The sequence below is a fragment of the Rhinopithecus bieti genome, unplaced genomic scaffold (assembly GCF_001698545.2).
Source record: "Rhinopithecus bieti isolate Rb0 unplaced genomic scaffold, ASM169854v2 scaffold_3858, whole genome shotgun sequence".
In the NCBI taxonomy this organism is placed as follows: Eukaryota; Metazoa; Chordata; class Mammalia; order Primates; family Cercopithecidae; genus Rhinopithecus; species Rhinopithecus bieti.
In genome coordinates, this window is record NW_016804227.1 from 930,411 (window position 1) to 955,873 (window position 25,463).

The 25,463-nt window shown below is 36.4% G+C and overlaps 1 protein-coding gene across 6 annotated transcripts in view; it reads left to right on the plus strand.

The window, feature by feature from the left end:
• ST7 (suppression of tumorigenicity 7) overlaps positions 1–25,463 on the plus strand; it is a 282,529-nt gene that overhangs the window by 162,325 nt on the left and 94,741 nt on the right. For 4 of the 6 annotated variants that reach the window (XM_017867342.1, XM_017867344.1, XM_017867343.1 and 1 more), the window contains 7 exons: positions 2,005–2,164; positions 12,540–12,594; positions 13,233–13,348; positions 14,626–14,701; positions 16,786–16,854; positions 18,740–18,894; positions 21,052–21,149. In XM_017867342.1, coding sequence (XP_017722831.1) covers positions 2,005–2,164; positions 12,540–12,594; positions 13,233–13,348; positions 14,626–14,701; positions 16,786–16,854; positions 18,740–18,894; positions 21,052–21,149 — 729 coding nt within the window. The remainder of the gene's footprint in view (positions 1–2,004; positions 2,165–12,539; positions 12,595–13,232; positions 13,349–14,625; positions 14,702–16,785; positions 16,855–18,739; positions 18,895–21,051; positions 21,150–25,463) is intronic. The other 2 variants (XM_017867345.1, XM_017867347.1) reach the window with 1 other exon arrangement.

The window sequence follows — 25,463 nt, forward strand, 5'->3', positions numbered from 1 at the left end:
TTGTTGAGTGGTCAGGACTGTACAGTGAGCAGTACCCTTTGTCATGATGATTTCCAGTACCTTCTACCAATCGTCTAGTAACAGGCAAAATGCTGTACTAACCTGAATTGTAGACTGGCATAAAGAGGAGTGCCTCATGGTAGCATGTGAGGTGTGCTGCCCGTGGAAGGGATGTGCATTGTTAACATAATAAATGGCAGCTTTGCTATTACTTTTGAAAACCAACTGCAGCAGGCACTGACTTAGGTGTTTTACATGGGGTTAGTATGAAAATTGAAGACTCTTGAGATAAACAATAAATATGATTTCCACTTACAGTTGAAGAAACCAATATTCAGATAATAACTCACCTTCCAGATCTCTTCTAGACTCCCTTCTATATCCATGGTGTGTAAATTTATCATTCCTGAACTTTCTTCCTTTATGCAAAATCCCATTCCTAGTCATTCCAAATGTTACAGGTTAGTCTTGTCCCTTCTTAACTTGATAGTATATTCTCCCCTCTCTGCCCAGAGAAAATACTTGGATGTTTTAACATGTGATAATTCACGATAGGTTGAGCACTTTAAAAGCTGAAAATCCAAAATCTTAAGTGCTCCAAAATCTGAAACTTTTTGAGTGCTGACATGACACTCAAAGGAAGTGCTCATTGGAGCATTTTGGATTTTGGATTTTTGGATTAGGGATGCTCAACCAGTGTGATACACATATTCCAAAATCTAAAAATACTCAAAATCCAAAACATTTCTGGTTTCAGGCATTTCATTTAAGGGCTCCTCAACCTATAGTGAGAAAGAATAACTCCCTGGGATTAAATCAAGGTGTCCTGTTATAGGATTGGAAACATTTCATTGGATTGATACTTCCTTCTCTGGTCATTCATAAATGTTCCTTATATCTTTTTAGAAATCTTTAATAGAACAAAAGAGAGAAAACATCAGTTTTAAAATTATAGCCCAAAGTCCATTCTAGAGTAGATAATCTTGTTTTTATGGAATAAGTAAGGATAAAGGTAATTTTATGTTAATTGCACATTTTATGTTATAAAAATGTAGTTATCCTATGAGACTCTGGGATATGATTGATTCTTAAATTTCTTCTGTGGAATGATTTGTGACTGCCTAAGGAAACCCCAATCAGGGAGCAGAGAAAAGATGTGGGAGAGAACTACTTTGAGCAGTGGTAGGAAGTGTTCACTGTAGAAAGGCAGAGAGCCCAGGTAAGAAGTGTTGGGGGAGGTCACTGCTTTTCCAGTGCTTAGGAAGTCCTGACTTCAGTCTAATCATGTAAGCATCATTGTTCTTTCATTACTGAAAGTTATTTCTTTTCCCTTTTGTAATTCACAGTACATAACAATTAGTAGGCTCGTGAACTAGTAAACATTAATGGTGTACAACAGATGCTTGTGTTTATAAAGCGCTTCTCTGCAAGTGGGATAATGCTGAACCTCAGTGGCTGGGTGCTATCCATGTGGGAAATGGGATACATCTCATTCTTTTGTTCTGTAAAACCAATATTTCCTTAAGGAGGTCTTACCAAACACCCCCGCCACCTCCCCTCCCCGATTTTGCTCTTAAGCATTTTACACAGGTGTGGTTTTTATCAGAATATAAAGTGCAAAGAACTGGAATATTTCATAAGCCATATTTCAAAAACTGAGTTATTTGTATACATTTGTAGAATTGTCTTTCAGCTATGGTGATTTTGTTATTTGAATATTATATATAAATTTGGAGAAAATTATATTGAGCAGTTCTTAACAGTGTTCTTTTATCCATGATTGATATTATAGTTTTTTGAAACCAGTATTAAGCAGAGAAAGCCACATTGGGAATTTTAAATGTTATTATTAATTTTACTAAAATCTAATTTTAGAGTAAACAGTTTTGAAATAAAAGTACTTAAGGTGGATAGAATTACTAAATGTAACATGTTTTATGGGCATGTGTACAGAAGTTATAAATGATAACAGGGACTATAAACACACTTATTTTTCTGTTTTAGATATTTGAATGGTGGTATTTTCGCAAGTATGGAACTTCATTCATTGAACAAGTCTCAGTAAGCCACTTGCGCCCCCTTCTGGGAGGGGTTGACAACAACTCTTCCAACAATTCTAATTCCAGTAACGGGGACTCCGATTCCAATAGGCAAAGTGTCTCAGGTATGGAATTTCCTTCAGCTTGCAATATTATTTGCTTGCTCTTACTAAATTATTATTGTTACTCATGCTAAGAGAGTAAGAATGCTGTTATTTAAACATTAGGCTTCAGAGAAAAATGCAGTTCATTTTCCCATGGAGTTGACAACCTGTATCAGAGAAGGAGGGTATAAACATCCTAGGGAAAGGAAATGCTTATTAATTTTACCCCCCCCCTTTTTTTTTTCCATGTGAGAGTTTTGCTCTGTCACCCACGCTGGAGTGCAGTGGCATGATCTCGGCTTGCTGCAGTCTTCACCTCTTACGCTCAGGTGATCCTCCTACTTCTCAGCCTAGCAAGTAGCTGAGACCACAGGTGTGCACCACCATGCCTGGCTAATTTTTGTACCTTTTGTATAGATGGGGTTTTGCTATGTTGTCTAGGCTGGTCTCAAACTCCTGGGCTCAAGTGATCTGCCCGCCTTGGCCTCCTAAAGTGCTGGGACTACAGGCGTGAGCCACTGTGCCGGGCTTTTCCCATTTGACTTAACCAACGGTCATTTAGGTCAGTGTTCCCAACCTGATGCTATAGCTTCCTTGTCCATAGTTTCTCAAACCTCAGTGAATATATTCATTTTCTTCCATGATAATGGCAGAATCTTGTGTCTGACTAGATCTGATCACATCACTCCTCTGCTTAAAAGGTATCATTGGTTCCCATTCCACTGAAGATAAGACCCAGGTTCCGGATTCCTTAGCACAGCATGAGCTGCTAGCCAACTTTGGCTTCTGTCACAATCCAGTCCCTTTCCCATATGTCCTGTTTTCTAGTCACTTGAAGCCAATTTTTATTTCTTGAACATGCCGTGTTTCTCATGACACTCTGCCTACAAGTCTCCCTTTTCCCTTATTCATCCATCCAAATCACTATCCAAACCAAATGTCACCTCCTGGGAAGCCTTCTCTGATAGTCTGTATACTATCTCTCTACTTCTGTTAATCTTTAATATTTTTACCTTTAGCAACACTTATCAAATTACACTGTGATTTTTAAAGTATGGCTTTATTGTAGTATCTCTAGCATCTTGCAGTGTCTACTATTTCTTTGAAACAAAGCTGCTGTTACAGCACTAAGAATAGCATCAACATTCATATAAAGAATAAGGCTTAATCAAGGCATCCACTAAGAGAGACAGCAAAATAATAGTGAAAATGAGAAGGATATGAACTCTTCATTGCATTGAGAAATGATGTCAAGAGATTTAGATCAAGTAGAGAGAGAAGGGAAACTTCAATGAAAATATAAATGTATTCACTATAAAAAATGGTCTCAGATAAGGATGGTTTCTGTTTTCAATTTGTTAATTTTCTACAATGTTCTTTGTCATTCAAAGGCTATATAGTAACTCAAGTCAGACAAGAGCACAATTAATCTGTGGGATATACACAGGAGATGCAAAGTGGTAGCAGTTATCCACCACTGCTCATGCCTGGTGACTGAATGATCAAGATTCTTCGTTAGAATAATAAATAGCATTTATTATAGTAGCTTGTTTAAGTAATGTTTTGCTTTGCTGAGGTCTCTTTTCCTTTCATAAAGTGAATGAGTTTACAAAGTCTCAGACGATTTTGTTACCTGGCTGGGCAATGCCATCTTTTATACATGTACTCTTTAGTCATAAAATAAATTGTACCAAGAGGTGCCCAGTACTACTCATAGCAGGCTGGCAGAGTCTATTAAAAGAGTATTGACTTAAAATCTGGAACAAAATTTATGTATACACTGATCCTTGATTCTTACAACCTGGTTAAACAGTTACGAAATGTGGGTCGGTTATTCTAGACAGGAAGGCAAAAACCTAATGTGGCTTTTTAAATTTCTTCTTCTTTATCCTTCAAGTTTTGGAACTGGTGGCTCTCTCCTTGAAGGAGCAAATTACTTTTCCCAGCTTGGGTCGGGATCTCCTCCTTTGTTTTCCTTAGATTTGTATGTTTTCCTCATACAACCAGTGCACTTATCACTTTGTCTCCTTCGATAGACAGACTTTTCCATGGGGATAGGAACTTTGCCTTTAAAAAAATCATGTTCATAAAAACCTACACAAGACTAGGTTCATAAGAAGTACTTAGGAATGTTTACTCAGTTGACAGAGAGACTGAGCTAGGAAATTCTTCCCACCTGTTTTATAAGAGGAGAAAGTACAGGCCTTGCATGTACTCATGCGTTGATTCATTGAGTTTCAAAGAAATAGGACACTGCGAGAGGCTAGAAATAAAGCCATGCCTTAAAAATTACAATGCAATTTTATAAGTGTTGCTGAAGGTAAAAATATTAAAGATTAACGGAAGTAGATAGTATACAGACTATCAGAGAAGGCTTCCCAGGAGGTGACATTTGGTTTGGATAGTGATTTGGATGGATGAACAAAGGAAAAGGGAGACTTGTAGGCAGAGTGTCATGAGAAACACGGCATGTTCAAGAAATAAAAATTGGCTTCAAGTGACTAGAAAACAGGACATATGGGAAAGGGACTGGATTGTGACAGAAGCCAAAGTTGGCTAGCAGCTCATGCTGTGCTAAGGAATCCGGAACCTGGGCCTTATCTTCAGTGGAATGGGAACCAATGATACCTTTTAAGCAGAGGAGTGATGTGATCAGATCTAGTCAGACACAAGATTCTGCAATTATCATGGAAGAAATGAATTCATTAACTGAGGATAACCTGTGTAAATTCTCACGTTTGTTTGTATTTTTTACTTGGCTAAGACTGAGCTTTTGGATATTATTACTAATTCAATGATAATATTATTATCTACTACTATTCATTTAATATTAATATCTACTAGTATTTACTGAGTGCCTACTATGCATTCTATATTTCTATTCATTTCTTATATAATAGACAGCATTTATTATCTGATATCATAACAGTGTTCAAATAGTTATCCTTAGAAAAATGGAAATTTCCTTGTCTAAGTATATTTAGGTCTCCGTCTGCCCACTTCTTGACATTCGGGCTTCTGATATTTGGCTGCCTCAGCTAAACAAACATGTATGCTAGTTTGGAAGTGCCAGATACCACTGGAATAATACCATTGTCTGTTTCTGGGTTTTGTGGTGATTTTGATTTTGAATAAGAAAATAATAAAAAGGTACATTGCCTGAATTTATCTCTACTTTTAATCACTTTCTATTTCATAGTCTTATTTTATTTTATTTTATTTTATTTTATTTTATTTTTTGAGACAGAGTCTTGCTCTGCCACCCAGGCTGGAGTGCAGTGGCCGGATCTCAGTTCACTGCAAGCTCCGCCTCCTGGGTTTACGTCATTCTCCTGCCTCAGCCTCCCGAGTAGCTGGGACTACAGGTGCCTGCCACTTGGCCCGGCTAGTTTTTTTGTGTTTTTTTTTAGTAGAGACGGGGTTTCACCATGTTAGCCAGGATGGTGTCGATCTCCTGACCTCGTGATCCGCCCTTCTCGGCCTCCCAAAGTGCTGGGATTACAGGCTTGAGCCACCGCGCCCGGCCCCTCATAGTCTCATTTTAAATGCTAAGTATCAAGAAGGTCCAAAGCTGAGGGTTATCAGTGTATTTTCTTAAACTTGTTTAAAAATTCCCATTGCCTTCATAATAATAAAATGACTATTGCCTTAATAACAGAAGGGTGAATCTATTGATTTTCTTAAAGCATCGTAAGACAGCCCTTTGCTGAATTGTACATGAAATATAACATGGCTCACAAAGTCTCATGGATGTTGGCAAAGGCAGTATAATGGTATTTTATTGATTATTTGAGAAAATCATTGAAAAAACTAAGAATAAATGGAAAATATCCGTTATAAACATTGTTCTGTATGAAAATTCAGTGTAACTCTTTCCTTAAGGAATAATTTGTTTTGAATAAAAGCTGAAAAACATGGCCTACCTAAGAACGATTTGGGATGGGGGTGGTGGAGTGAGGAGTGAGAAAGGTTGTTATGGTTACAGGCAGATTGTGCATGTATTTTTAAACTTCTGGATTTGTACAAAGTGGCCTGAATGCAGACTTGCTCAAAATTTGCAGTGATCTTTATCTGTGGGCCAGTGGAGAAATGTAGTTAATGATACAGTTTCTTACTTCAGACAAACTTCACGCTGTTTGGCTGAAGTTAGCATTTGTGTCCATTCCACTGGTTTTGCTTTATTTGGGAGCTAAACTGCTGTTTTTCTCTCAGATATGCAATTTCTGATAAACTCTGCTTATATATTCTGTCACATCACTATGTTTCTCACTACCATTTCTTAATTCAGCTTAGTTTATGAGCTGATGATGAATAGGGATTTAAAAGGTCTCAGTAACATTCTGAATTTGTGTTTATGGGAACATCTGTTTGATAATTTGCCTTGTTCTCAAATAAGATGCCATAAAGACAAAGGTTTGTAGTGTTTACCTTCTTCAGGATAATGGGAAAAGTGGAGAGTGCTCTGTCACATGAAAAATATCCCTGCCAAAGTCAAGTTTAAATTATCTGAGATACTTTAATAGCCTCTTGCATAGAACTGGATCTTTAAACACACTGGATAGTCACTTGGCTTCCTGTCACAAATCATCTCCTTTTAATCTCTTTTAATCTTCATAAGATATGTATATTCCAAATTCTAAATAATTTTAATAATTCTATATAAATGTATATATTCTAAATTCTGAGTTAAATTTTACTACATGGCTAGAAGCAATTTAAGCACTGATGAAATTCAGATAATAAAGAAAAACAATGGCAATGTAGAAATTCAGGTAGAATAAAAAATATATTCAAGACCTTCGTAGATCCCAAATTTTCATAACACTAGAACAAATAATTTTCTCCATAGGAAGCCATTTCGTTCCAATGATAATAACTAACACTCTTAGTGTCTGCTATCAGCTTTGTATGATATTATCTCTCGTGATCCTCACAATAGCCCCAGGAAGCAGATATTATTATTTCTCTTTTATAGTTAAGGGAACTGAGGTATAGCAAGGTGAAGTAATCTGTCCAGGGTCACATGGCGGATAACCTGGGTCGCCTTACTTCACAATCCAAGTTCTTAAGCACTTTAAAAAATTCAATTGACCTTGTCCAGAACCTCTATGAGGTCTATAAACCAAGATTAACATAATTATCAAGCAATTAAAATAATAATTTTAGTAAAATTCTGTACTACAGTGGATGACATTATTTCTGAAGTGACATTAACCTAAACTTACTGTAGGAACAGGTCAGTGGCAGGATTGCCAGTGGTTGACAGCTTGGGCTCTGGGTTCAGACGGATGTGGTCCTAATCTTCTGTATGTGACCTTGGGCGAGTTGTTTAACTTTCCTACGTCTTAGTATCTTAACCTGCAAACATGGGAATAGCAGTGATGTCTACCGCATAGAGTCACTTGAGCATTAAATGAGGTCATGTGGAAATGTCAAGTCAGAGGACAGCCATTTGGCAGTGTGCCCAGATGAACTGATTTCTCTACAAATATGATTGTGGAGCATGGCAGTCACTTGGAGGTATGGCTTTGTGGTCAGCTAGGCGTACTCACTAGCTGAGTGACTCTTTTATATTCAGGCCATTCAGTGCTTGCCTTTCAAGTATATTCCTCAGCAAATTGCCAAGTGCTACATGTCAAGGACCTTTCGGGCTGCTCTATAAGAGTCTCAATGAGGGTAAACTCACCACAATCTAATGGATGTGTTGAAAGTGATTATCTTAGCCAATGTTTTTCACATCTTTTTAAAATCCTTTACCACTAAAATTTGTGCTCTAGTACAAATTAGATCTCCAGTTAAATGATGATAATACCTAAAACAGTTTTAGTAGCTAGGGAATACTTATTTAGTAAAGTTATTTCACAATTTCCACATTATTTGGTAGGATTGGTTGACTTAGGTAAAAAATGACCAATGAGAAGTGTATGGCAGAAGCTGCTACAGATTTAACCATCTCAACAGTATTCTTGAAGAAAGTAGTACATTATCTTAAATAACAGGCCAAAATAATGGTCTTAAAATTCACATTTACTTATATCTTTTGTTATTTCATAAATAATTTGAGATAGTAACATATTTGAATTGAAAGCTACCTACATATTTTGTGCCTTTACTTCTAATCATTGTTTCAAAATAACATTTTAAAGTTATGAAACAGTTAAAGCTTAATTATTTAAGAATATGGATATTTTTACTCATAATGATTGCTTTAAATTGATCTGAATAATGTAGAGAATTGGGTATTCATTTCTGAGCTATCAAAGCTGATAAACATATGCACAATCACTTGTCAGAAATTGACTCATTTGGGGTTAATTTTATAATACAAGCCAATGAAACTTTAGCTAGCACCCTTTTTTATTGTACTTTGGAACTAAAGTGTTTAAAAGTGTTAAAAGTTCCTAACGTTTTCCAGAGGAGTTTTAAAAAACTGTTTCTCTAGTGAAAAATCTAACTGATGGACTCACAATATTTCCAAAATATGATGTTGCAGGATTTAACAGGTTTGTTGCATATAATGGACAGGAGTCGGGCAGTCTGGACACCAGGCCTTAATCTCATTTACCATAGACCTTAGGGAAATTAGCTTTTCTGTACTTTTTACTTTTGTAAAAAGGATGTAATATATACCTCTAACTAATGTATGTAAGGAATATAGATAAATTGAGCTTTAGGCCCCTTTACAGAAAGGATCAATGAAAATCAAGCTCATAGCAACAACAAAAGTTGCTGCTACTACTGTTTGTAATAACGTTGTCATGCTTGTCCATACTTTAGATTCTAGGAAGAAGTGGTAACGTTTTGAAACCTTTCTGGGCCATGAATTAGCAATTTATAACTTTTGAAGTCCCTATGACTAGGAATGTTCTATCTTTTTTTTTAATTTTAGAAAAAAGTTTTCAGAGTTAAATTGGGTGTAGAATAATATTTTCTTTCTGTGTGATTAAATGCCCTGTGACTATAGAGCCTTTTGTTTTGTTTTATGAGAATTGAGTTCTCTTCCCTTGAATAGTGTGACAAAGGGAAAAGTCTGTGGTTCTCTCAGAATATTTATTCCCTCTGTAGAGCTTCTTCAGGTGGGTGCCAGTTAGTTCAATACCCTTTTCACTTTTCTGCCAAGGCTAAACATTCCTCTGAGACATAAGCTGTTACCTTTTTTTTGTAATCCCATGGCCTAATTGAGAGATTAATGCATAATTAGCCACTCAATACATGTTTAAACCACACAGTCTTATGAGTGATAGGATGGGCATTGTGGAAGAGTAGTTGAGTATGAAAATACATGAAATAAGTATGATTGTGATGAAAGGTTTTAGTAGGGAATAGTGAGAGGGAGGGCTAAAAAAAAGGATTGGAGCTTGCTTTTAGAAGTACTTAGCTGTAGATAGTAAGCATTATTCTTTAGGTTCTTTGTCTCTCACACAGAAACTTGTAATTATCTCATTATGACAAAGTAGGGAATCTCTTCCGCAGACTTTGGGAACTAAACAAGTGTTATTCCAATATTTGCTGCTGCCCTTTTTCTTGAATTTCATTCTTGCATGTGTGCTGAGGATGGAACATTTCTGTCAGCACTTGTGAGTAGAGACTGCCCTGTGAATTGCTGCGTATGGAACTATAGAGAGCATGTTTGTTGTATTAAGGGCATATTTTTAACTATATTATTAATGATATTAGCAAGTTCATGATGAAGTCCCAATCAACTTCTAGTGCATCTTGAGGGCATTAAAATTGTTGATGTTAATGAAGAATGGAAAATTCCTTTTGGAGGTAAAATTTTAAATCTGATTTGAAATAAGGAATTTATTCCTTAAAGGAACAAATAAGAAACTCTTACGCTCTGGAGATCTGAGTATTTCTTGACTTAAATCTTCATATTCTAATATGCTTGGCATTTACGTCCTTCGTCCCTATCACTAAACCATCAGGCAGCCTGATACTTATGAGGTGTGTTCCCTAGAATGATTCCAGACTGAGTTTTTGCAGTCAAGGTAAGATTATGGAACAGAGGGACAAAGAAGAAATTAACATAGCTGTGGCCTAATTTTAAAGCAAAACTTTGACATGTGCTCATGTTTGACCTCTAGGTTGCTTGTTTCTTAAAAGAAAAATATACCTGTCTTGCACCTTCAATTTAGAGGGCATAACTAATGAAGACATTTCTTAGGTACTTCTTCATTATGTGTTTTATTCTCACTTAGAACAGTTTACATCTGATGCAATTACTTAGATCCTTTTTTCTAAGTTCTAGGGATAATTAAACTTAATTCAGCACACATACATGGCAACAATGTTAACACAGATTTCTTTTTAAGCTCAGTTCTCTAATGGAAGTCATAAAAGCAGTATTTCACAATGTTTGCTGCACCCCCTACCGGCTATATTGTGACACTTCCTAAATAAAGAGCATCTTTAGATACTGCTCAGTGAATACTTCAGGTATATACAAGATTTCTCTTTGGAGTTATTTTTTGTTTAGAAATCATTTCAATTGCATCTGATATGTAATAGAGTTGAAATTTTAATTGAAAACAGTTTTCTTTGTAATTTGTCAATTGATATTTAAACAGTGCTTATCCTTTCAGGTAGTATAATAATGTATTTGTTGGAGACAAAATATTTGCCATAGCCTTTTTACTAATATTTCAGATGAAATTCAGTGGAGGAGAAACATCTCCCCAAATGTCCTTCTTTTATAGTAAATAATTCTACCACGAGGATCCTTATCCATAAATCTATATTCATGTTTATTTTATGCTAGATACAAATCTTGCAATATTCATGAAGCTTTAAAAAGAGCACTTTGAATCTTAGAAGAGATTCTCTGAGCAGGGGTTGGCAGTGGTGAGGTCCAGGTAGTTATAATAGCCATAAGGGCAGGGATTATGGTGATTTGGCTCACCAGTGTGTTTCAAGCCATGATCTGGAGTCAGGGTGTTAGTGATTCCTCTAAGGGGAGAAAAAGTAATTACAGGAAGCATAATTTTCTAGTTAATGCCATATGAATTGACAGCCATCAAATCTCAGTTTCTCAAGAACAAAATGCAGAGATGCTAAATTAAGTGGACAAAGATCATTTTCTAAATGGCAAGTTAAGCTAAGTGACAAAAAATTTAGGGCCATTATTTATAAATATTGCGTGAATTTTAAGTGAGATCCTGCCCTGATTTAGAAATAAGTGCATCTTCTTTAAATGAAAACATGTATTCCTGTTACATGTACATCCTTTACTGTCTTAACTAATATTTATTGAGATTACACACATGTTCCCAGAGTGTTTTGTGTTCTCCATTATCATACTGTGTTGAAATTGATGGTTTACTTATTTCCTCCAGTGGGTGCTCAAATTAATGCTCAGTGGATGGATGGACGTTGAATGTACAGGACTGAGGATAGAATCCTAATGAATCACCATGTGGCCTTTAATGTCCTTTGGATTTCTGCAATAATTGCTCACTTTTTTGTACATATGTTGTTGGATGTGTTTTTTGCTGGTTACACGTGCACATAGATGTTTTGAATACTATTAACTGATTTTTTTCCTAATAAAATCTTATTCATCCAAAATCTAGTATTCTGAATCAGTAGAAAGTCTTAATCATAGACTGTTTTAAAAGAATTGTAGTTTATTAGTCATATGCTTACCATTGTAACACAGTCTTAAAGCTAATGTTTGACTTTTCTAAGTTAAAGTCCTTTTGTTCTAAATTTCTGTGGTCCTGGTATAATGAAAAGGTACGGTCTATTAGGACATGCTAACATTATGATATTAGTATGATGATTAGTACATGTATCTATGCAGGTAAATGATATTAAAGTGCTTTGAGAAAATTTTTAAAATTGCATTTCTTCCTACAATATGGTAACCTTATTAATTTTCTTATTCCTTTCCTGTGAGGCAAAAGCAAACTGGTAAATTATCATAAAATCACTGTTAGCATGAACTCAAATTAAGACTGTAAGGCTCTTTGCATATTATATTCTATAGTTTGTCTTGTCATGTACGTTATTGTGAGATATGTTTTAGACCAACAGAAAATAGGTTTACTTCTGCCTATACTTTTATCTGTAAGGTTTTAGAAGTAAATTCATAGAATCAGTTTGGACTGCTTGAAATAATTTTAGGAGTTATGAACTAGCTGATTTTGGCATGTATCTTGATTTGGCAAGTGAGGAAACTCAGGCCCAGAGAGATTAGGCAAAACTTTCCAAAGTCCTGGAGCCTGAGCCACATTTTGTGATTAACCACCCAGAGTTTTTCCACATTGCTTCCCATGTAAAGGATAGAGACTAGAATTATCTTATCAAATGGCCAGGAAGGGTGTTTTGCTGAATTAATTAGCTTGTAGTGTCACTGAACTTACGTGTAACATTTTCATATTTCTCTTTGTTGCAGAATGCAAAGTATGGCGAAATCCACTAAATTTATTTAGGGGTGCTGAATATAATCGGTAAGCATTTTGACAGCTTGGGAAACAAATGGGTCTGGTTCAGAGAGCAAAGACAGCAGTAAATGTTTTTGCTGGTTCATGTAGGGGTCATTGTAACAGTCTATTTAGTGCATCCATTTTTTAATACTATCTTCAAATGTTTTGATTTTCTGTTTTATAAATATTTTAGCACTAGATTTGGGATAATTTACAAAATGTGTAGTTTTAGAGTTTTGTATTAACAGTTATTCTTTTCAATATATACTATATATTCAAAACATTTTGAAGCTTACCTGGAATATGGTTATAGAGATGTCACAGAAGTTATGTTGGAATTTAGTTTAGCAAAGTAATTAGGCAAATTAGAATTTTCTTAGCTTTAGGAAAGTGTCTATTCATAATACGAATTAGGGAAGGTTTTCATTAGCAATGGCTAGTAAATTTTAAGACGAAAATACAGGGGAAAATGTTTATTTCTTTTGATTGATATAATTTCTGAAGGGAGAATAAGATGATTTAAAAAATTTTTTTTATTAATTAGCAAAGTTATTTTAGTATTCAGTTAATGGTCTGTATTTCAATACCTCTGCAGCTTAATATTTTATAGGTCTTGCTTTTCTCTCTCAAAAGTGTCTAATCATCTTATTTCTCCTTTGCAGGTATACTTGGGTGACAGGACGAGAGCCTCTTACTTATTATGACATGAATCTCTCTGCTCAGGACCACCAGACGTTCTTTACTTGTGACTCGGACCATCTGCGTCCCGCAGACGCAAGTATGAAAAATCCATACATCCTTCTGAATGGGAGGGCTTTTTGGCTTAAGTATCAAGATTTCTGCTTTTAGAATATCCACTCTGTAAAACTCCAATGAATAAAATGTTAAGTTGTTGATTGACTAATAAAAACCCAGAACTCTGATAATTATGTAAACCTTTATCACAATGAAGTATTGATGTAGAAATGAGTCCCCTCATAATAATTTGAATCATGATTTAAAAAAATATATTAAATTTGGTTTTATATATTTTAAAGAAATATAAATCTTATATGATGCTAATGAAATTATTGGTTGAGTTAGCGTGAAGGATCTTGCTCCTTTATGATATCCAAAGTAGAAATTGGAATTCACTGGATTAAAATGATTAATGAATATATTTTAGTGACTTTTATTTGCCGGTTTATAGGTTAACTATCGAATGGGGTCATGGCCTTGGCTATTGGAGTCCAGATGTGTGTTCCATCTGATAAAATACTTTGTTTAGTGTGTATTTTACATTACGTGAGTTTCAAATAATTCAACCGAAATTTTTTGTATTATAAAACTAACTCAAAGTAAATAGGTGAAAAAATGTTTTTAAAAGGGAACCTCTGCACACTCTAAAAGAATTTATAAAATACAAATTTATAAAATAAATAAGGAGATTGTTACTCCTTTGTAAAATGGTACTCTTTGCTGTGGGAGAAACATCATGGTACAGTAAATATTCCCAAACATTGAGCTTTCCACCATATGTTCGGAAACTGCTCTGATATATAAAAGCTAGGTTTGCAGGTAAATTTGGGATGTCAGTACACATGTTAAGCAAAAGCTTAAGCACTTATTACTGACCCACACATCATTCCTGAAATGGTTTCAAAATGTTCTAACACCAAGAGTCTGTAATAAGTGCTTCAGAAAATGACCAATTATGTTGCATCTAAGTGAATGGAGAGGTTAGTAGCAATGTCATCTCAAAATGTGTAAAATAATGTATGTTCTCCAAACACAAGTGACATTAATGTGCAAACGACATGCAAAATCTCTGTTAGAGTGCTTTCCTTGATTTCCTTAGCCTGTAGTTTTGTGAGCACAAAAAAGGTTTGCTATCAGCAATTGAAACACAGTGGAATAGCGCATTAATGTGACTTTGGAGATTTTGGCCAACCCTCTAAGCAATGAACTATATTCTTGTAATTTAAGCTGACATTCCCAATTTAGCTCTTGTCCTCTACTGAGTCTACCTAATTATATGTATTGATTGACTTGGTTTTTTCTCTTTTTCTTAAATAGTAATGCAGAAAGCCTGGAGAGAGAGAAACCCCCAAGCTAGGATTTCTGCAGCTCATGAAGCATTGGAGATAAATGAGTAAGTGGCGGAAAATCTTGCCGTTAAAAAAGAAATCTCATCTTTTGCTGAATATATTCAGTTGCCATTGATAAGATACTTAAATTAAACTGCATTTGAACTGGAGGATTATTTGGGGAGTTATTACTCTATTTTAAAAAGCTGTTTTATTTTTTTTAAATGAAGGACAGCCACCGTGTGGAGGTGGTTTTAGTCATTTTAGAGAGAAATTCAATGGCTTTGCTGTAATCCTAAATTAATTTCTTGAAGGGCTTTCCCTAGGATATTGTGAAGATGTAAAATAAATACAATTATTTACATATCTAACACATTCTGACAGGGAAATTTTTCCAGATGTAGAATGCTCATGTGCACTAGAACGTTTTCTAGTAGAACTTCTGCTAGTGGGGAAAACATGATAACAACATAAGGTTTAAAAAAAATTTTAGAAACTATTTCAAGATTAAGACAAAGATAAGAGGAAATGCTGTCTTGAGTGTTGTTAAACATTCTATGGGTTACCAAGGAAGGCTGGGAAATCTCTTCTGGAGATCTCAGAAAATGAGAAAGATTCTTAAAGTTGGAGTCATAAAAACTCAGGGTTGGCAGAGACCTTAAAGGTCACTTAGCTCAACCACCCATCTGGTGCTTGAATCACCTCAACACTATCCTTGCCAAGTGGTCATTGCTAAACTATTTTATGATTTTTCTGAAGAAGTTTACAGAATCTTCTTCAGAGGTCTTAGGGAAGAAAAAAAAAAAAAGATTGTCTTGAGAGTTGGAAATCCTGCCGTTGTAACCAGTTGATCTATGGTTTCTGATTCTGTCATGCAACATATTTATTTTCCAGTTTCTTGTCATCTACAAATTCGATATGCCTGCCTTCTGTGTGTCATCCATGTTTCTGAGAAAAATATGAGGGCCAGGAATAGAGCCCTGTGACATGACATGTAGAAACTACCCTCCAGGTTCATGTCTTCATGAATCACCATCTTTTGTATTGTTCATGTAAATCTATTAGAGTAAGTTAAGCTAGCACAATCTGATTTATTTATTCTTAGTGAATTTAAGCTGGCTTCTAGTGGTCACTACTTTCTTTTTAAAGTGCTTGGAGACCATCCCTTTAATAATCCATTAGAATATCTTTCCAAATCACTGTGTTCTGTAGTTTGGGAAGTCAGCCTTCTTACCCTTTTTGAAAATTTATGCTACATTTATCATCTCATCTTCTAGCACCTCTCCATTCTTTGTGATTCCTCGATTATCCACAGAGAGCAATTCCATGGCCTGCCTACAAGGTCTTTTGGTTTCCTGGGATTTGCCCATCCAGTCCAGTAATTCATTTAGAATGGATCAATTGTTTGCTATCTTACATCTTTTTACCCATTTTAGAGTTTAATTTCTTCTCCCTTTTTCAGTCTGACAGTCATTCTCCTTGATAGAGAAGCCAGGAACAAAATAGGAGGGAGAGAGTTTTGCTTTTTCTTTATTATCTACTGCTGTTAACAATAAACCTTCCTTGTTTTGATGTTGTTATGTTGTTATGTTGTTTGTCTTTTTTTTTTTTTGCTTATTTGCTTTTGTGACATGGGGATGGTGATAGGGCCTTAAACATAATTTTAAAATAGGGAATAAATGGTTGTCTTTAGTATTTTATTTTGTCTTTATTATTATTATTATTATTTGCAAGCATCAGCTAATTTGGAATTGTAGCTCTCCTGACATTATTCTTATAAACTCATTCCACTCTCTTATAGACCATCATTACATGCCCTCTTTCCATCTTTTAAAATACGTCCTTTAAAAATCTGACCTGGGAGAAATCTCTGTGAAGCCATATTGGTTACTTAAGTGCCACCCCTCTTTTCTTCCTGAGAGGATCATTTGTGATTGCAGTTACAGTTGAACATTTAGAAGCTGCTCAACCCTCTTAAACCATTTTTCCTTCTGAGTCTCATGCCATTGAATCATGCCTCTTTTCTTTGAATTTTTTGAAGTCCACCTTCCCCTCTTTGATTACCCTGAACTCCGAAATGACATAGTGACTCTCTCTGAATGTTCCTATCAATTTTCATTTTACCAACTATTTTTTTCTTCTTGGTCAGAATTAGGTCCAGAGTTGAAGTTCCCCTAATTGCTTCCTCTACCATCTGGGAGATAAAATTGTTACCAAAGTAAGTCAAGAACCTGTTGGGTGCCCTACTTCTAACCAAATGAGACTTCTAGTGGATATCTGGATGGTTGACACCCCCATCACCACACTTTCTTGCTTCTGTGTGTGTATTGTGTTGTGACAAGGATGCATCATCTATATCTTCCATCGAGCTGAGCAGTCTGTTCTGTACTCCCCAACCATTAGCACTTCTATTGCTCTCTCCTTTTTCCTTCACTCACAAGCTCTTAGCATGTTTCTACCCCAAACTCATGCGTTTCCACATAGATGTATGTTTCTTGGCCAGTAGTGCTACTCTGCCTCTCCTCCTAAGAATACCATTTGAAATTTAAATAAGCAAAGCAAGCAAGCTAGCCCCAACCATTCTTGGGTTCCCAGCCCAACAACTACAATCTTACAGTTAATTCCTCTGATACTGTATCTACCACTCAGTATTACAATCTCAATTTTCACTTCATTACCCTTGCCTCATATTTATATGTCGGCATCTGAAGCCTTAAGCATTTCTTCTGATGCCTGTCCCAGTTATTTTCTCCAGTGAATCACTTGGATAGTTTCAGCATCATTATGGTTCTTTCCAAGTCATGGATGCTGCCATCTGTAGAAATTGGTTTTATAGCTGTTTTTCTGGGCATTTTTCTCCCTACCTCACCACATTGTTTAAAGCCCCATTGATGGTTCCTGCCTGAAATTAGAGAGATTGGCTGAAGACCTTACAGACCCTTCCTAAGGCTAAGATTAATTAGTAGCCCCAACCCTTACATTAGCTGTGAAGTTCAGCCTCCTTTTCCTAGCTGGCTATTGCAGTTTGTGGACAGTAAAAGTAGCATTTGGTTTTACTTTCTGTTTATTTTCTCTCTTGTGGTCTGATGGAAATAAGTAGGGAAATGCCACAAGTGAGGCAGCGGGGAAGGAAAGTGGAAGGATGGGTGCAGGGCCTGTGTGGTCTGTTACAGCCTCACTACTGCCCTATTCCATTCCCTGTCTTTGGCAGTGGGTTGTTCCTCATATGCTTTGGAAGGTTTAAATTCCCAAGAACTCCCCATGTTCATTAATTATCCTTTTGTCTTCCCACCTTAGAGGGTTGTTGAAAGGATTATATGAGATGATATATGTTAAGTGCCTGGCACAGTGCTTAATAGATACTGAGCAACAAGTGGTAGCTATTGTTGTTGAAGGCATGAGATTTAACTTGTTAGCTACTGTAGCTGAGTCAGATTTTGAGTTCTTCAGAAATAACACTACTTGTAGGTTCTTCCCATGTTCTCTGAAGCAGAAAGTCAGTGCTAACTGTAAAGAGATGTTGAAGCACTGTGTTTTTTTCAGTGAGTAACTTGATTTAACAGATTTCTTATTCTGAAGAAATCCTTAGATTGAAGACAATCTGTGTTTGGTTAACAGAAGTAAACCTGTATATAGCACCTCTAACTTTAAGTGTTGGAAGGAACTATTTAATAACAGCTGTTATCATCACCATCACTAGCTGACATTTATTGAACACTTAACCACATGCTGGCTACTGTACTGAGCACTTTACATGCGTCATCTTACTTAACCTTCACAACAACACTGTGAACAAAGATTCCATGTTGTTCTCCATCAGGGAGGCAGAGTAAGAACTTGCCCAAAGTGACACACTAATAAAGGGTGGAGTCCATATGTGAGCCCCATGCTCCTAACACTACGCATCCTACCGCTCAAGCTAAAATATAGACGTTTCTTTTGTACCATTATTTTGTGTCAGCAACTACAAACAGGGGTGCATGAACCAGTTGGCCACTCTGCATGTTTTGGCGTAACTCCTTGCCTTTCTGCATGAGCTCCTACAAGTCTGTTACCATGTCCTTGGCTTTGTAATTGATGGTGGCTATTATCTGAATGAACAGGTGTGCAACTGCTTATATTCTTTTGGCTGAAGAGGAAGCAACAACCATTGCTGAAGCAGAAAAACTATTTAAGCAGGCCCTGAAGGCTGGAGATGGCTGTTACCGACGCTCTCAGCAGCTACAACATCATGGATCCCAGTATGAAGCCCAACATAGTAAGGTTTCCTCCAGGTTGATGCATTGGGGGATCAGAATTGTAAAATTATTAATCAGAGCAAATTTTAGTCCAGTTCAAAATATGATTCTAGACAAGAGAAAATATTGGCTTTTGCTTTATTTTTATTAATTTTCTTCTTTCCTGTAAGTGCAGTTAGTAAATAATTAACTTACAGCTTCATTACTGTTTATAGTCACATTCTCTTTCCTGCCCATAGATTCCTAACCCCAGAAATAAATGGCAGTAATCTTTGATGGTAACCTTTTTCCCTCCTGAGTTCTTACATATTTCTGTTCATCAGTCGCTTTTGCTCATAACTTTAAAACCCAGTTGGAAAACAGGATTTAAATTAGCCATAGTGTTAGCAAAGGTTTTATCTTATAGATCTTCTATAACATGGATTGAAATAGGACAGTTAAGAATATAAGTTCTTGGTGATTGTATCAGTATTTTCTGTTACATAAGAAACATTGGTATTGGCTTCCAGAGAGAAAGAGCCATGAGCTCCTAGTTATTTATCTTTTTTCTATTAAAATAATACCTTTTAAACAAACAAACAAAACTGCCTTTTAAATTTAAGATAACGCTTTAAAACCTGAGACCTTTCACTTCAATATACTAAATGGAAAGTCAGTGACGCTTTGCGGGGAACCATATAGAAAGAAAACAACGCAATCTTTTCTGGAATTCCCTGAGCCCCTCGTCTCATCAGTTTGTTTGTTGCTTAAGCAGAAATTTTGCAGTCTTTGTGGTAAGACAGTAAGTATTTCCATGGTCCAACCAAAATTCACAAAGTTATTTTGTTTCTCACTTAGTTTCTCCCTCCTGAAACTTAGGGAGTAGGGATGTATCTCCTTCATATTTGAGATTATAAAATTAAATGTTAATGTTAAACTTGGATTTGGTGTAGAAACTGACTGCATTAGTCCCCATAACTAAGGTGTCGGCAAAATCTTTGCATTACAGCCTGCATATACGTGAGTATGTCCTCACATGTACCACATCAATACCTAGATTTTTATTTTTATTTTGTAGCATCTATATGCTAATAAAATCTCTAATCACCATCTATGTCTCACTTTTTAATAAAAAAGTGTTTTAGTGTAATGCAGTGCATTTTGAAGACATGTAGTAAATGTGTATTTTGTGAACTAAATGGAAATCAATACATAAAATTACATAACCTATAATACATTAATTTTCTTTCTTTTCTTCTCTAAATTAAATCATTTCAACCTGTTGCCTAAATCTATCCAAAAATATAATCACATTTTTAAAATAATTTGTAGGTACTTGGCAAATTTTCAGCACACATCTTGTTCTCATTGTTTCAATCTTGAAATGTTAGGACTTTCGTCTTAACATCTTTTAATAGCTGCATATTATACATGTACTTAATCTGTAACAGGTGTGTCATATTTTTCTCAAACATGGTAATTTTTATTGAGGATTAAACACATGCATGTTCTCATTGGTCTGAAAACATATCCAACAAGACATATAATTAAATAAAAGATTAAGATTAGAAGTTGTTAATGTACTTTTTAAGAGTCATTTTAGTGACTATTGTTACAACTATTTAGCTTGTCAATTCTTTCTCTAACACTAGGGTAGTTTTTCATTTTGTTGCATACTCTATTGTCATATCTGGAATGTGTTATATTGCCATCTAAAATCAACTGCTTAGGGGACCTGGAGATGATTATGATGTCACTAGTATTAGGGAAAGAATAATATGAAGCAGAAGTTCAAGATGAGGCTTCTCCAGACTTAATGTCAAGAATGAAACAAAAATAGTTCATCAGGATGCAACCTGAGATTCACCTCTGCATCTTTACCAAAAGAATGCACACTTGAAGAATGTGGAATTCCTGCTTGTAAACCGTATACATTGTGGGCATGTTCATTTTCGCAGCACTTCGTGGCAGATGATTTTATTTATTATCAAATATTCAACATCCTCACTCAAAAGCATGGATTAGGTAACCAGTCACATGATTTGACCTTTGGGAGTCTAAATGCTTTTACTTTACTCGATATTCATTCTACTGTTAACCAAGTTGTCAGTGCTCTGAAGATTTCCTTTAGGGGCAAGGCAAATGGGCCTCTGTGTTTTTTTTTTTTAAATGTTGGTGTTTTATATCTCCCTCTTCAGGACGAGACACCAATGTCTTGGTGTACATCAAAAGAAGGCTAGCAATGTGTGCCAGAAGACTCGGGAGGACCAGGGAAGCAGTGAAAATGATGAGAGATGTGAGTTTGAGTTTGTGTTTGGGATCAGTGGCTTACAGATACAGGAGCCCGCTGAATGGCCACAGCAGTCTGTACCAGTGATGGTGTGGTGGTCCCATGGGTTCTGGAGCCAGACTGTGTGGGGTTCGACTTTAGTTCCCAATTTACTAGATGAATGATGTATGCTGGGCAAGTTACTCAACTTCTCTTTGCCCTAGTTTCTTCATCTCTAAAATGGGAACAACAGTAACCGTTCTCACAATTACTTCTTAGAATTTTTGTGAGGGCTACATGAGATAATACATACAAAGCTTTTAATAGGGTGGCTGGCATATTTTAAAAATCTGGATAGATGTCCTTATTAAACGTTTGGGGCTGCAGCCAGAAGCCAATGATGAGACCAGCCATGTTAGCAAACTGATTTTATTTTGTGTAGTTGTTAGGAAGATTCAAATTAATTATGGTTCAAATTGCTACTCTCAAATTTAATAATATGTGCTAATCCTATTGTAGTTGTTTCAAGCATTTTCCTCGATTCTTGAACCAGGATTCTGTATTAGTAGTAGTCAAGACAAAAGAAGAGAGGAAATAGGTGGGAGTTTTAAAAGAGAACCAAGGGAGGTTATTATTATGTAACTGTAAAACAAAACAGAGGTTTTAAGGGAAGCCAGTTGGGGAACTTGGATTTCCATGTTTTTTGTTAGTAGGAAATACTTTTCATAAAGAAACTGACACCGGTATGAATTGTATTTATAGGCTATTTTCTTTTTAAAAACAATCTCAGAAAACCTTTGTCAACATTTCATTCTTTTGCTGAATTAGAAGACATACTTACCTGCCTATTATAAAAACGAAAGAGCCAAGGGGCAAGATAAAAGTGGCATCTAGCTCAATTCTCGGCTCATGGATTTGAGCACAGGAGGACTGCACACTTGGTGAGCCTTTTCGGAGTTTGTCTCTGGAAAGACAGTTATTCTTGTGAATTCCCAGTTACTCTTTGGAGGAGGGAGCACCAACACACAACGTTCACTCCGGGTTATTTCTGCAAGTTGCAGCATGATGTGAGTAGGCCCAAGTGAGACTCATGCTTTGGTTTTGGCCACTCTATTAGGCAACAGTGTAGCCCCCAAATCTGAGGTGAGGAACTAGAAGGGAAGGTGTTAAAGTATTTCTCTTCGACTGCAGGTGATAGATGCTCTCTAGGCAGAGCCACTGCAAAGAGAATCTCCCTCAATTAAATTATTTTGTTTGAAGGAAGAATTCAAAGAACGTTATATGGTGTAAGTGCTAATTTTAAGAAAAGGAGATTTCTGCCGAGATATGAACTTGTTCTCAAAGCTTTTTAACTTACAGAAATTTCATCCTTTGATATACTGCATCCCTCTGCCAGTCACTTTGGCTCTAAAGGGGCTGGGAATTTTAGGAAGGATGAGGTATTTCTCTATCTTAACCTGGCCCAGCCACATTCAGCCTGTAACAGAGTTTTCTTACCTTTAATTAGCTTGGAACAGGCATGCATTGAGGAGCTAATTTTGGTGATTTTCTTGAGTGCTTAAGCAACTTAATAGGAAGAACAAATTCTGATGATTTTAATTTCAGGGTTTTTTTCTGTCAGTCTCCTGGTTATCATCGTTTTCAGTACATATAAAATTTCATGTGATGAAAATCAATGCACCTACATTATGATTTGCTTTTTGTTTACTGTTATTTTGTATTTACAATTCCACTGATTGACCTAGTTCACATTATAGATCTCGAGGGAGAGACGGATGCAATGGGAGAAACACTGGGCAGGAAGTCAAAACACCTGGATGTGTATCTCAGCTTTTCTCTTTACCAGCTTCGTGACCCAAGGCAACTTATTAATGCCTTTTATGTGCTTTTCATTTAGTCTTCTGTAAATTGGGGATAATAATTCTTACCTGAAAGGATAATTGACAGGGAGAATTAAATAAGATAATGTGAAAACACCTGACATATGGTAGGCATGCTTACAATTTTTGTTCCGATTTTTCGCCATTGTATAAATATACCATCATTTGCTTGACCGTTCTCCTGATGGACATTTTACAATATTTCTAATTTATTTTTCTTAAATGAATTGATCACTCAATTAATTTCTCTCTCCCTCTCTCCACATATGTGTATACATACATACACATACATATTTATGCATGTTTGTATATATATGTGTGTTTCTTATATTACATTTCTAAAAAATCTGTCATATTCTTAGAATACCAATACATGTGCTCCTTTTTCTGGATTTATGGAGCATCCAGTAGACATGGGCCCTCTGGTATAGCAGTCCTGTAAGGAACACTATCAGACATGGTAGAGATATGTTTTGAAGAGAAATATTTGAAGTGCTCCTTCCTTCAGGGACTCCTTTTATCAATCCTTGCACCACAAACAGAGGAGGGAAGGCTGAGGACCCTTCTCTTTGTTAAAGCTATGACTGTTCCCAGCCTTGCAGGAGACAGTTGTTGACCAGGCCTAATTTGTTTGGCTCCTCTCCGGTCAGGGGTCATAGATAACTACGACTTCACTAAGAGGTTCACTCCTTTAACAGCATGCACATAAACTATCTTGCTGGAAGACTTTTTCCGATAAAACAGCTCAGTAGATTCCAGACAGCCTGCTGATAGAGGCTTAGGCAGGATGATCTAATTTCTCGTTAAGACACAGCCATCCTCTCCCCATATGCATGAGTTTAAAACTTTCCTAGAGCAGATTTCAAAGTAGAAATAGAAATGTCAGAGTTGGAATGCCTTCCATGTAGAAAGCAGAATCATTTAAAGAAATTTCTCTGGAAACACCTTAAGGAAGGGGAAACTGTTAATTGATAAGAGATTCTGAAAAAGAATAAAGAGGAATTCTGGGAAGGCCAGCAGTAGATAATTTCTTGTATTTCCATGGCAATACACCTGTGAAATATTGATGAGGTAAACATGTCGACTCCTTAACATCAAGATTCATCACTTCTCATTTTTTAAAGCAACACATTAATTATTTTGAATTCCCAGGATGTTTTTCAAAAATACTCATTTTAATTAGCTTCCTTTTGCAATCACGAATATGGAAGCCGCACCTTACTGCTGAAGGAATATTTTGGCAGTAGGCAGAGCTAAGAAAGCATACCGACTTTTTCTTGCTTTCTTTCTTTCCTGCTTTCCTTCTTTCTTTTCTTTTCTTTCTTTCAACAGGGTCTCACTCTGATGCCCAGGCTGGAGTGCAGTGGCACGATCTTGGCTCACTACAGCCTTGACATCCCAAGCTCTACTGGTTTCCCCACCTCAGCCTCCCAAAGAGCTGGGACTACCGGTGCACACCACCATGTCTGGTTACATTTTGTATTTTTTGTAGAGACTGGGTTTTGTTATGTTGCCCAGGCTGATCTTGACCTCCGGGGCTCCAGCAGTCCACCCACTTTGGCCTCCCAAAGTTCTGGGATTACTGGCCTTGCATGCTGGCTTTTGAACATCACTGTAATGTAAGGTGTTATTTATTATTCAAAATAAAAAGGGTTGCATTTTCTGCTCTATTAAATTTAAGGAAAGATCTTTCTGCTTGCTCTCATGTTTGGTAATTTCGCCTCTTTAACATTTAATATACAATACAATTTCTCTTTTCCTTTTGACATCTACTATTTAGCTAACCCCAAGTTTTCCTTCTGTCTTTTCCTGGCCCTATTTGAGTAGATTTGGAATGAATGTCATAGGGCTGATGACTATGGTCTGGCCCCTTAGCCATACACTGTCAGAATTGGCATGGATAAACTAATAAGGATGGGATAGATTGCCTGTATGAAAGAACCCGAAAGCTCCTGTGCCTGGGTCATTTGATCTAGGGCAGGATTTCTCAGCCTCAGCACTATTGACATTTTGGGTCAGATAAATCTTTGCTGTGGGGAGCTGTCTTGTGCATTGTAGGATGTTTAGCAGCATCCTAAGCTTCCACCTACTAGATGCTAATTGCAACTTAACCCCTGTACCTCCCCGGTTGTGACAAAAAAAGGTGTCTCCAGAAGTTGCTAAATGTCCCCTGGGGGGCAAAATCATCCCCCATTAAGAACCACTGATCTAGAGCATCTTGAGGTGAGTAGATCTGTTTCAGGGCCAACATTGGGTGTGTTTTTTGTTTGTTTGTTTTGTTTTGTTTTGTTTATTTATTTATTTTTGACATGGAGTCTCTCTCTGTCACCAGGCTGGAATGCAGTGGCACGATCTTGGCTCACTGCAGTCTCCCAGGTTCAAGTGATTCTCCTGCCTCAGCCTCCCGAGTACCTGGGACTACAGGCATGTGCCACCACACCCAGCTAATTTTTTTTTTTTT